The 14,411-nt window shown below is 37.0% G+C and overlaps 1 protein-coding gene across 1 annotated transcript in view; it reads right to left on the bottom strand.

Annotated features, from left to right (window-relative positions):
- Positions 1–14,411, bottom strand: part of LOC108573794 (calcium-activated potassium channel slowpoke) — a gene marked incomplete at its 3' end in the record, with an annotated part of 119,647 nt that overhangs the window by 31,531 nt on the left and 73,705 nt on the right. Inside the window, exon 2 of the mRNA XM_017936268.1 lies at positions 939–1,000. Within this exon, the coding sequence (XP_017791757.1) occupies positions 939–1,000 (62 nt within the window). The remainder of the gene's footprint in view (positions 1–938; positions 1,001–14,411) is intronic.

Genomic DNA, 14,411 nt, shown 5'->3' with positions numbered 1-14,411 from the left:
CACCCTTCCATTGCGCCCTTAGCGCGCTTTTCCTTGGAAGGAGTGGGGCCCTACCTGCGGGTGCGTGGAATCTTCGCTGTCCTTCGGTGACGCGTCGGAAATTCCCGCCAGGTCAAACCTCGGCCGAGAGTGCCTTTATACGCGCGTGTGGATTGACCCTTCAGGAATACCTGGTTTATGACACGTCTTCGGTTATTGAGGACGCGGAAAAGTCGAAATTCTAAAGGCATTGTTCTGTAAGAAATTACTTATTTTTTCGCGGAGCTACGAAGCGTCTTTGTTCTCAAAAATAACCTTCTAGTGCGAGCGTGCCATAAACCCGGTCAACGAAGACCCCATGCGTTCCGTACCTGCGCGACGGAACACTCGGTTTCGTGGGGTTCGAACTGACCCGGCCGTCGCCGTCTGAGTATTAACCCTTTGACAGTCTGATAAAATTATGTATCACGGTAAAAAAAAGTTAGATTCTACACGTATCTTTTTAATAGTTATGTTTATAATAGTTATTTCTAACTTTCTCCCTAAGAGTCTCTCTTGAGTTAAACAGTTAGATATTTGATGCTCTGCCTGAATCTCACAAACTGTCGAAGGGCTAATGGCTGAAATCGCCCCAACAGCGGCTATAACGCAGCGAAAAAATATAGTATACGATTTAAAAAAATAGAGGTGACCTTGAAATCTCCTCTACGGTTCCACCTATGTAAAAGTATTTACATCACATTATGTCCCTCTCCATACCATACAAGTTCTGTATACATAATAATATTTTTCCATATTATTACAGATAATGGAAATATTCCATTTGGACAAAGTTTTTGCTCCTTTTTGACATAAGCTTATAAAACCTACTAGGAGTTTTGCATCTCTGCCCTGTATAACTTACAAAAGATAAATAGTAAATGTAATATTTTAAGTTTAAAAACAATTAATTTTCTTACCTGGAGGCGTCAATGAAGTATATTATAAGCGATGCTATACTGAGAATGAAAACTAAGACCACCTGAAACAAAGAAGAAAATTCAACGTTGAGAAGAAATAAACATTTTCATCAAGCAAGCCTTAAAATACGCAAGAATTAAGTTTCAGAAATGAAAAATTTAATCTAGATTTTGAAAAACTTCGAAGCTGAAAATATATAGGGCGACTTGAATTTTTTTACATTAAATGAGACAGGGGGGTTAATCATTTGGGGTGCGATAAATTAGGAGCGGCTCCTGGTGAGACAAACGACAGCTCTCTCATTTTTTTTTAATGAAAGAATTTATTAATTTTTAGTTATTCGGATAGCTACTATATGAACTTAATGATATTCATTTGAAATATTTTTTCCTATTTTGCATAGTTAAAGAATTATGACCAAGAATAATACTTTTCTCAAAAGGAACCGGGGAGACGTTGAAAAATATCAAAATAAACGTATTCTGGGTAAAGAATCATTTTATTAAGTGTTCAATATGCTGTCCATTCATTTCCAAACATTTCTTCATTCTCACGCATACTGTGTGGGTATTATTACACTACAGTATTCACATACATACGCGCACGTATGAAATGAAAAGGCAAAAAAAAATTGAATAAAAGTAAATTAAACCTATATTAAAACTACACTAATATGTAGTAAATTAAAATTAACCGACTGACTATACTAAACTAAAACTAAGTAACCTATTATTTTACAACTATGAAGTAACTAAAAGAACGAGATTAAATCTAGTGCTATGTTCGTTTTTCGCGTCGAATGGCTCTTTAACACATTCGCTGCCACTGTCCAAACATAGTCAATAGAGAATGTTTTGTCCTGCGTGTCAGCGTCGATAGTGTGTCGACGGTGCACCGATCAGTCACCATCGCGACATCAAAAGTTGATGCCGTCCCTGTGCGACTGCCAACTGTCAACAGTCTTTTGTCCAAGTGATCAACAGTCTTTCGTCGCGACGTTTAGAACATGGATTTTCCATAGGTATTCGTGATATATGCAGATTCTCGTATGAACACTTACGGTGCATGCGTGAACAATTGCGCTGTGTGTATATGTTAATTACTTATACAGGTGATACAGATAAAACTAAGCTAAGAAAGAAAATATTTAAGGGTGTTAAGGTGTATCCTGTAGCCGGATTTATGGCAGCGAGTCAAGTGGTCGCCGTCGCAGGCAAATATCGCTTTCTCAAAACACCACAAGTGTTTATTGCGTTGCCTGCGACACTTAGTCCCTAGGACCAGACCCTGCCATAGATCCTGGAGTCTCCGAACGGAAAATAGAAAAGTGGCCCACGACTTTTGCCAACGTCGATGGGCCACTTGACTTTAACAAAGCCTAGAAAAGCGGAGATTCCGCAGGATTCCCACGCATCCGTCCACCGAACACCTTCTCCGGTCGTTGTCTACCCCAACCTAAGATAACGCGCTAAGGGCGAAATGGAGGGAGGTTGCGATGCACCGGAGTAAACTGATTGGTGATTTAGAAAAGGAAAAATCACCAATCAGGGTGTTTTTAGGAAAATAGGAGTCTTCTTCGAGGGAAACCGCAGAGACTCCGGCAGAAACATTTGGCGACTTGCGGGAGAAACACTCTGCAACTCGCGGGAGAAACACTTGGCCTCTCGCAAGAAACACTTGGCCACTCGCAAGTGAAACACCTCTCACTTCGCAATAGAATTTATATTTTGAATTAGTTGTAGAAAATAGAACATAAAATAAAAACTTAGTGTTTCAATCAAGAAACTGGTCCTTCGAAGCCTTAGAACATTAGTCGGCACACACGTGCAAAAACCTTGACAAAGCTTGAACGATCGAAATTCTCTAAATTTAATTTATGATTTTTCTTATAAAGTACTACAGAAAATTCCACATTTAGGAGTGTGCTGATTTGTCTATGCCTGCGTATGATGTGTGCGGGAGCTGTGCCCTGAGCTATGCGTATGCAAATAAATAGGTTCCCGAGGTATGGAAGTGGGGAGAGATTTGTTCCTGAGCCGGCGACACTCGTCGCGTCGCACAAAGGTCCGAATGGCTGATTTAGCTGACCAAAATTAAAAACACCTTCACATCGACTTTTTTCGATAGAATATGATAATTTAATATAATAATATATATTTTTTTTTACGTTGATACATAATAAATTATATTACATGGTATATAATAATATAATACATAACACAGAATAATATTTGATTCGAGACACGTAAAAACACATAATTGTCTATTCGATCGTCGCCTATGTCTCCCTGAATCTAATGTCCACACTGGGCATTAACAATATGTGGACCAGTGAAAAAACTCAATTAAAAATCGAAGATACTCGGTCGTCAACGCAACCGAATCTGTTTAGCAAAAAAACTCCTTTTGATTTGTAAACATAAAGCTTTACAGAATATAATAATACTTGAAAGAAGACTAGGACTCACTCTGAAGTGTAACAAAATCACTATTGAAGTCTTACAATCGTGAAAAATATTATTGATGTATTCAACACGTTTAAATATCAACAATCACAAAAGGATGCAAAATAAAACAGTAAAGACTTCTTAGAATATAGTACATGCTTATTAGAAAAACTTCGATAATAAAAAAAAAGAAAGGACACATCTTCTTTAAAACATAAAAACTATTTCAGAGAATTTCAAGGTTCTAGTGCGTACCATAAAAATTACTAAACTTCGACAAAGCATAACACTTCCGGGCGCATGAATGATAAAAAAAAACAACTGGACATTGTTCCTCACATATTTAATTACCTCGTGTGATAAAAATTTTTTCGGTTTTGTAAAATTTTTCAAACGGACCTTTGACCAGCTAAATCAGCCATTTCAGTCATTTGCCCAAGAACTTTTTGTTGGTAATATGCAATTTCCATAGCATTTTAGTTTCGTCTATGTGTATATTCTATTAAGCTTCTTTGTATTCACAAACTCTGCATCGTTTGTCTGTGTCTTCTTTAACAATAATATCTTAACAATTTCAAAATTATTATTTTGAAACGCGCTCCGCTTCTTCACTACCCTTTTACGCCTGCCGCCTGCAACCCGTTCTACTATCACCTCCTCACCCTCCAACATGTCACTAGCAACCGTCATATGTGGTTGCCACAACCGTCGATGCACCATGTGTTTACGTGTGCATACGTATACAGGGCGAGTCACATAACTTGTTCCCCCCGAATAACTTCCAAAATATGTGTTTTACAAAAAAGATAAAAAATGCAGAGCATGGAAGAAAATATAATTTATAGAAAATTCAAACTATTTATACTTCTATATAAATTATTACTTTGTGGCGGGTACGTCGTCGTCAACAAACCCTTACCGAACCTCGTTCTATTCTTCCACGCGAACTTTCCCTTTTCCAACTCCTTCAGATTTTAGTTTCCGTTCTTTTGTCTCTCCCCGGGTTAAGACTTGCCTTCGTCCTCGAGTAGCCTAAGAAGCGCACATGTGGCATCCAGGTTCGCACGAGGACGAACGAATTTTCCGTTTCCACCACTTTCTCCACTTCTATCTTTATCTATCGCTACTCCTGTCTTCCTGTCCTAACAATATAAAAACCCAGTACGCCTACACCTCGAGACAGTTTGTTCCTCTACCGAACATCGCGACGTACCCGCCGAACCGCTGCCGCAGGGACAATTAACAAAGTAAACGATTGTATTTTCCGGACAAATTGTACGCCGACTTATAACACTTATATCTTAATAAATTGAGGTGAAAACAGTGTAACGACGTTCCTCACCCACCTCAACTTTATTCTTTTTATATTTTATAATTTTCTTAGAAGAAAATTCACTGCTCTTTTAAATTCTGATGCGCATTCCATTCAAAAAAATTCGAGGACACTTTGATATCTCGTGAACAAATACGTTATTTAAAAATATTGTTTCAGCATCATATGTTCCCTTTGATACCGTACAATTTCTATAAAAAACATTTTTTTTGTAGAACACATACTTTAAAAATTATTGAAGGTGGACAAGTTATGTAATTCACCCTGTATGTAGAATACGGAGCATAATATCAAAGTCGCACCCTGAATACTACTAAATTGTGTCTTTTGAAAAATTATTGTGCATGAAAGTCGCATAGTTTTAAGGGGCTAAGGATTAATTAAATGTTCTTAAACGAAACGTTTCATTTTTTATGTTGAAATTCGAAAAAGCCTTGAATTCTGAGTGTATTAACGTTTATTGGTCTTACAGCCTGATAATTAACGAAATATTCTGTTTCTTTTCTCGAAAATTTGTTTCGTGCAGCATAAGGTTGGTGATTCAGTATCACTAAGTATTTCCATACAAAAATGGTGTTCATTTAGCTAATGATTACTTTGTTTAGTCTTTTTCGATGCACATAGAGCTATCTTATTGCAATCGGTTAATATGTTCCTATCCTCTTCTCAACTTTCACAATTCAATAATCCTTTTTGTATTATTAAAATCGTTCATGTTCCTGAATCACCAATTTATTGCTAAATAAAAACAATTTTTATGAAACGAGATATCTCGTTGACTATTAGATTATAAGTAGTTAATACATTCTTTTTTACAAAATTCCAGATTCTTTCGAATTTTAAGATAAAAAATAAAATATTTCGTTTAAGCAAGGGAATTAAACTCTGACACGCCTCCATTTATAGAAAAAGTACATCGATACAAAATACAACGTTCCCCTCGAAACTATGCAACTTTCGTATGCAACAATTTTTCAAACAATGCGTAATTTAGAAGTTATTCAAGGCAAGCGAGTTAGGTGGTGCATTCCGTATATGTATGTATAGAGGGTGAACAGCTTGTAATGAATATCCAACTTATTTCTCCTGCTACTAAAAGTGACTAAAAATGAAAAAATGACTAACAGTTTACATGATTTGTGGACGAGCATCTGACGATGATAAAAATGTGTAATGTCATCTTGAAGGTGATTCTAAGGTCATCGATATCTTTCTGCATTGGTTTGTCTTCGTTTTTATTATGCAATTTTGTAGGCAACATCGAAATGAGTTCAGTGACCTTAAACGCTAACAGATTAATACGGAATCATTTCTTGATTCGTGACTAAAATTAATCGATACCAATATTCGTGTTAGGTTTTCTGTAGAAACGGTTTATGGCACGATCGACCGGAAACGGTTATTTTTGAGTTCAGGATTTTCGTTTATTGCTTGCACGGGTCTAATTACATCCTGCGAGGGTCGCTAGAATTGCTTTGCTAGATTTTTAGTAATTTGTGTCCCTCGCGCTCAATAGCCTACGAACATACCATAAACCACGAATTTCCGAACGGCACATCTGTATGCAACGGTCCGCTTGCCGATTAGTCACCCGGAGGAAATTCCAGATTTTTGGGACTTTCCGCCCACCCCTCGCGACCGTCTCCCACCCTTCCAAGGTGACAGCGCGCTAAGGGCGCACTGGAAGGGCGGCAAAGATGATATTAGACACGCTGATTGGCAAATGCAATCGTTAACCATTAACCAATCAGCGTGTCCCAACGAAAATCCCTCTCATGGACGTCCAAGACGCGACGAAGGAGAGTGAGTCGTCGAGTAGTCGTTCAACCACCACGAACACGGAGAAGCAAGGTGGAACCAGCTCACATCACGCGTTAGACATAGATCAGTTTTTTACAAGTCCCAATCATTTGGGTGGTCCTTCGAACCAGTATCTAGACGGCACAACATCGTGCAAACATCCACAAAGCTCGAAAGTTTATCGCCACAACCACCAGCATTAACAATTCGTTTCTCTCATGTTAGCCGTTTCCATTGCTTATTTACAATTTAAGGTTACTTTAAGGTCATCGTGTCATAAGTTGTTCAGCTCGTCTTACAATTAGTGTCGGTTACAACATTTCGTTTTAAAAACACACGATATTGATACACAAAAAATGTGAATGACCTTGGAATGACCTTCAAGATGACCTTGAGTGAACTTTTCTTTTTTATTATCACTAGATGCTCGTTCTCAAACCATATAAACTCCTCTTAGTCATTTTTTCCTGCTATCAATAGCAGCGGAAATAATTTAGGTGTTCGTTATAAGTGGGTCAGCCTGTATATGTACAATACATATGTATTGCCCGTATTGTTCAAGCAGCATGAATAAATAAAGAAGCACGGCTTATGTACTTTAACCGTCGATCGATTTCGACGGTTCGTTCCATTCCAGACATCGGCTCATCAAATTTCAAATAATACGACGATTTGATCACATATTGTCGGTGATATATTGTATTATCGAAATAAATATATCATGCAGTTGTAGTAATTAACGATAAAAAATATTTAACGATTAAACATTTATTAATCCAAGTGAACCAAACAAGTTTTTCTTCATAATCTTCACTAACTTTCCTTCCCTTTTATATTTAATATATTCAAACCGTTTTAATGCTTGATCATACAGGATTTATATAGAATATTACATAGATTTATTTATTATGAATAAACAATTCTTCATCGACTCACGTTATTTTTCTTCATAAGTATTTAAAAATATAAAAATGTTTAAACTAAATGATTAAAACGATGGTTATTCTTTCTAACCTCATTTTATGCATTCGAAGGTATCATTATTTGAGAGTAGTTCTTTTCTAATTTCACAAAGATAAAACTGTATTGGGAGTTAAACAGCTTAATTGCAGTGCACCTTAATTTATGGGATTTTCATTCTATTCCTCCTTCTATTAGGTCAGCTTGTAAGTTCCTGTCAAATTTTATAATTTTGGTCAATATTTTTAACAAAACTTTATATTTGTATTTTTATCTTTCATTTTTTTTTAAGATTTTTTAGAATTACCTTGGATTTTTATCACAACAGTTTTCTTTTCAGCACAAACTTATGGGATGACCTAATATTTTAACCAAATATTTGTGGGTCAAAGATATGATTATTCTGCTTCAAGTTGAAATAAATTCAACGTATCTTCAGGAACAGTTTACCATGCGAATTACCATTCATTTGCAGTGACTAACATAAAAAATAAGTTAAATGATCAATTACTAGGTTGCTGCATATGAAACGACGGTTTCTGAAATGAAATTTTTACATAGATAATTTAATCAAAATAATTTCTACAGGATTCTACACCCTTTTGCCAACTATATATATCGTTAGTCTTTGAGTTCAAAAATTCTTGGAATACTGTTTTTACAGTATCTTCACTTAGGAATAATTTATTGGTTAAAACATTGTTCAAGTGTTCGAAGAAATAGTAGTCCGTTGGAGAAAGGTCGCGTGAATAAGGATGTGGCAAAATGTCCTATCTGGCCTTTCTCACGGCTCATTTTCCAGTGAAAAATCACCAATTTTGAATTTTCTTCACCAACGTTGAAGTATCCTAACATTTACATAGCCTTCTTCAAATACTAAATTTATATTTTCAGCAGTTTTTTATCACAGCTTCTCCAAGTTTAAATTTATATAAAAAAATCACGCGAAAATCCGGATTATTCATCACGTCAGATAATTATGTCTAGACAAGTGTATTATGAAATTTTTCAAATTCTTTCTTCGTGACTATTGTGTATAAAAATTAATAATAGGACAAAATTTAATGTGTGAAGTGGACCCGCAAATTTCAACTGTTGAAAAAACGATATTTCATTTGCACCAGTCTAATAGAACTAAATGTTAACAATAAGCGAGAATAGTAAGCTAGATTAGCTCGACCAAGTCCATTGTAACTGTAACATGTAACTGCAGTAGGATTTTCTATTCTCTCTTTTGTTAAAAAACTTTTCCTGTCTCATAGTCACGATAGATTTGCCAATGTGGTTGGAATATGTATGTCACTTTTTACGAGGAAATGATTGAAGTCGTTGACTGCTATATCAAATGTAAAAATGCAGAAATGACGTGATTAACAAGCAAGTGAATAATCGATTCTGAAATAGCATTACTGGTCCTTTGGACAAAAAAGAAAATGGCAATCCTTGAAAGAGTTAGACCCAAGGATGAGATAAACATATACACTTACTGTGTCATAGTTTTGAAATACGTATTAACTTTGCGAAAACAAGGAGTAAACAATCCATCTGGTCTGTAAAAGTGCAGAAGTTCTGCGTCTATATATATATCTATATAGGATATTCCAATAACTCCGTCCACCTCAAATATCTCTGTTATTTTAAGTAATAAGCGAAAACATTTCTTATAAGAAAGAAATAACATAACGACGATAGTTTGTTTGCAAGTAAAGGAGATGTGGAGGTCTATTTTGTTTTCTTTTTAAGTGGAATGTCCAATTTTTTATTGTCAAATTAATTAGAATAGCGAATTTTAAGTATAAAAGTACCAAGATACATTTATCCTAAAACTTACCGTCCCTGAGATATTCTTCGATACGATCTAACTATTAAAAAATTGGGCATTCTATTTAAAAAAAATAAGAAATCTTGACCTTCAGATCTCCTCTACGCCTCCATATGCAAAGAAACTATTGCCACCATGTTGTATCTTTATTACAACCATACAAATTCTGCAAATAATACTTTCACTTATTTCTTACAAAAATGGAGATATTTGATGTGGACAGAATTGTTGTGACACCCTGTACGTACATGCTCGATAACTTCTTAATATCTCTCGACCTTCTTGAATATCCTTTTCTATGACTCAGTCGAGTTCGTCCTTTTTGTAAGAGCATTTGATAATTCAATAATTTTTTATGTTTTACAAGTGACGATGAATGAGTATTCATATGGACCCAAATGTAACTCGATAGCAGCAAGACATCTACACGTGTGTTACGTCCGTAACCTCCAAGCCTAGCGAACCTCTCTTGTCTTCGGGGAGACCATAGAAATCCTACAATGGTCACACACTCTGCATTCACCAAAATTCCTTCGGGCAGTTACAGCGAAAAGCCACTCAATGGTAGTGCAATAAATCAGGTAAGAACCGGGCGCGTCACTCGAGACTATACGAGGCACCGAGAGCCCGACGCTCGAGGATGCCCGTGGGTCGGAGTGCCACGCGTCTGGTTCATGTCTTCGACATCCTTCGATGCCCCAAAAAAGGGGCAATTGTCTAAACTTGGGTAGGCTCGCTGAACTGTCCGGAAAATTTCTAAACTATCTATCTTTGTCTCAATCTTTCCTCCTCTAACCCATTTCCACCACCCCGAGGACAGGAGAGGGAAGCAACTTAAAAAACCAACGCGCTTCCAGCGCGGGACTCAGTTGCATATCCTTGCATCAAGGAACGCCCCTGTACAGAAACCCATAGACAATAAACTTGTGTGAATTAAATCCTGTGGTAGTCACTATCGCCGCCCCTATCCCAGGTAAACTCTTTGAATGGGCTGACTGAAACCGGGGGCCCTGAGGTACGAAAGGTACGTAACACGTGAATCGTTTGCCCGATACACGTCTGCCACATAAAAAAACGTTTCAAAGAATACATCAAGTTTAGTATGCTACTAAAGCATAAAAATGGCTATAACTCGGAAACAAGGTCAAATGAGGCATATGTTTATGTGAACATTTTTTTATTATTTTTCTATCCCCTGTCTACCGCTGAAATGTGTCCTACATGTTAAAAATACCCTGTGCATTCTAACTAAACCGGGCATTAAACTCATTAATTTGATTTGAAACAGCCAATTTCAAATAAGTTAACTTCGTGGCTGAAAACTATAAACTAAAAAACTAGAAATTATAAAATTTTAAACTATTGAAATTCGAGGTGGTTAATACGAGAAATATAAAATGGAAAGTTACTTGTCAACACATATGTAAAATAACGTACAAGAAAATGTTCTACGTGTTCCTCGAAACATGTTTTTACATTTATCAAAGCGCATTTAATTTAAATTCTACCAATATTTCATTTAACCAATGACACATTTTTCCCGAATGTGTCTCCTTTAAATTTGCAGAAGAAAATTGAAAATCTTTCACATATGTACGTATCCACTCTAAAACTGTAGGGGTGCAGAAAAGCGTGTTGGGTCATCCTGTCGATGCACCATCTGAGTGCAGCTGCGCTACGAAAATCTAGGTCATTCAAATATGATTACAGGACCATGCACGCCGTTTCTCATATTTCAACCTCCGAAGGGAATAGAAAAGCATAAAAGCAAAAAAGTGACACAACCATTTTACCAGCGTGCAATTTTATGTATAATATTGTAGCTACGAGTCGAGCGAATGGTGATCGTCCGTATTAATACGCGTACTGTGAGTCTTAACGCTGGTTTTCTAGTACTTTCACGTAAATTAATACTAATTAGGAGATCGTTACTAACGGTAAGTTTGATAGTATTTCTTTAGCTGTCAAGCTCCTAGGAATTCAAAGAGGACACGGTTTTCTACTTGATGTTGATATCATCTATTCCTAGCAATAAACTTTATATTAAATTTTGAGAAAGTTTTGTTGCTTCCTTTCGTAAATTCTCCAATAAAGTGTACAAAAAACGGTATGGTTGAATTCTTCTTATTATCCCTTATCGTTCGTGTTAGGTTTTCTGTAGAAACGGTTTATGGCACGATCGACCGGAAACGGTTATTTTTGAGTTCAGGATTTTCGTTTATTGCTTGCACGGGTCTAATTACATCCTGCGAGGGTCACTAGAATTGCTTTGCTAGATTTTTAGTAATTTGTCGCGCTCAATAGCCTACGAACATACCATAAACCACGCATTTCCGAACGGCACATCTATATGTAACGGTCCGCTTGCCGATTAGTCACCCGGAGGAAATTCCAGATTTTTGGGACTTTCCGCCCACCCCTCGCGACCGTCTCCCACCCTTCCAAGGTGACAGCGCGCTAAGGGCGCACTGGAAGGGCGGTAAAGACGATATTAGACACGCTGATTGGCAAATGAAATCGTTAACCAATCAGCGTGTCCCAACGAAAATCCCTCTCACGGACGTCCGAGACGCGACGTCGGAGAGTAAGTCGTCGAGTAGTCGTCGAGTAGTCGTTCAACCACCACGAACAAGGAGAACCAAGGAGCAACCACCTCACATCACGCGATAGAAATAGATCAGTTTCGGCACAACATCATCGTGCAAACATCCACAAAGCTCGAAAGTTCATCGCCACAACCACGGACATTAACAATATTGTTTCTTTGAATAAATTAGAGATTAAGTGCAAAAGTGAAGTGAAAAGAATTCTGCGTCATGTGTTCCTCGAAAAATCGTAGCCAAACGAGAGCGTTTTATCAAAGTCGTCGAGCGATAAGATTGCAGGAGAAAAGCGAACGATTCCCAAAGCGGTGGCTGAAAAATATCTAACGATCCGTAGAGGGTCCACGAGCGGCCATATCGCTACCACGACTGCAGGAAATTCCAAGCGGTGCTGCACGGTCGCATCCACCTCGCATTTCCATTTTGCATTTCAAATTCCCGCCAGGCCACCCTTACGCAATTGTAAGCGTGTAGTGCAGAGACGATAGCATGCATCGATCTCCAACATTTTCTATTCTATGTCAGCCCGAACACGTACCCGAGTTCCACGTCCTCCTTCTCCTACTTTTTCATCACTGAAAGCTGAATCCGAAAAGATGGTACTTGAAGGTACTATGGAAATATTTGTTTCTAAAAACAAACTATTCCAGTTTGTCTCCAGCTGCGTCTGTACATATTTTCGTACGGGTCGTTATTCAATTGAATAAAATTATACACAGGGTGTAGTACGTAATTGACGCCACGATTTCCAGGCACTTTCGGAGAGAGTTTTCTTGTTAGAAATATGTGAAGAGAGGTCGCGTGTTTCAGAAAGTTTTCAACATAGTTAACCAAGTCAAGAGTTGAAAAATTTCTAAAATTTGTGATTCTTTATGTTTTATATTTGCTTTGATTCTCGAAATACTTTCATGAAAATTGTAAATTATAGAGTTCAGATTTTCCTTTCTCCATAGAAATAGTTGCGTACCACATATCTGACAATTTTCAACACATTCTATCATATCTCTTTCCAATTCTGATTCCGAAGTACTAAATATCTTATCTTACCTATGACATGTAAGCTTCAAATTATCTTCGTGTCCAATTTTTTCAGAGATTTCAGAATTTTCGAATAAAAGATAAGGATGAAACTTGAGTCGAGGTAACCAAGCGATTTAAATACCAACTTTTTTAATTTTACGTTTTTTTATCCCGAAATTTTTCTTAACATATTGATGAGATTTTTCTGATGAAAATGACATCAAACACGACATAATTTGAACAACATTTACTTAAAACTCACCAAAAATCTCACCAACATGTTAAAAAAAATTTCAGATGAAAAAAAGTAAAATTAAAGAAATTATATTTTTCTATTATGAATTGTCGAACCGTGAAATCTCGTAAAAGAAACCGAGTGGTGTAGCGTTACACGTTTGACTGACAGCGAGCGAGATAACACAGGCGCAGCAATGACGCAGACCTAAGCGTAGGACCATCTATACTGACACTTGTAGAATCCAAACTGACTGACACTTGTAGAGAATTTACTATACTGTATTGTAGAGGACAGCCATTTTGTTTCCGCAGTTCAAGAAGAGAAAGCTCATCAGGAAGGTTGGACTAATTAATTTTAATAGAGTAGCACTCGAGGAATAAAAGTTGAAGTTCTAATTGTAGTGTCCGACAATTCAATTTGCCAACTCTTTTTCTTTCTGTGTTATCCAACAGAGTTTGAGGTAGTAAATGATTAGCAATCTTACTTGGAATAAGGTACTTATTCAAACTAATTAACAACCAGAGGATGCAATATAAATTCGTGGAAAAATTCGGAAGAAATAACAAATGTTTGGGACACAATTTCAAAAGAAAGAATCGTAAGCTTGTCCCGAAATGATAGCCACATGATGTACTACTCTGTACATGCCTTGTCACGAGGAAATTACATGGAAATTATGCCGTGTTCTATCTTCTCTTTTCATAACAGACTAGAAGAGAGAGTACGCTTTCATTTTTCATGTAACTCAGCCACGCATCACTGATTCACTAAAGAACACTGCCTCGTAGGGATAGGGTATGAATTTTTCTTATCTGGCATGTGCTTGTTCGGTAAGCGAAACAAGTTGAGTCAGCATTTCTGAGAATGTAGAAAGAGACATTGACGCAGCATATACGTACAAGGGGAATCTTTCGCCCCTTGTGTTACTTAACGCAACACTCTTTTACCTTCTAAGTAAAGATCCGGCCTTCATGCTTAATGAGATTGTTACGAACCCACTGCCCTTCCCCCACACATTGTTATTAGATACTATTATAATATTATTATTAACATTATTGTAATTAGATACTATTATAATATTCTTATTAACATTATTATTATTACATATTATTATTATCATAACCAAACACCTTTATAATTATAAACCAAAACGCCAAGCAACCCGCCACAGGTAGGAAGGGGGCGAAGTCGGGAAAAACCCATGAAGCGACGCTCGACTCCAGGCCCTTTTCCTGACCATTGATTGGTC

Source organism: Habropoda laboriosa, unplaced genomic scaffold (genome assembly GCF_001263275.1).
Source record: "Habropoda laboriosa isolate 0110345459 unplaced genomic scaffold, ASM126327v1 scaffold178, whole genome shotgun sequence".
Taxonomy (NCBI): Eukaryota; Metazoa; Arthropoda; class Insecta; order Hymenoptera; family Apidae; genus Habropoda; species Habropoda laboriosa.
Note: the sequence above shows the minus strand (reverse complement) of the source record. Positions and strands in the feature narration are given on the sequence as shown.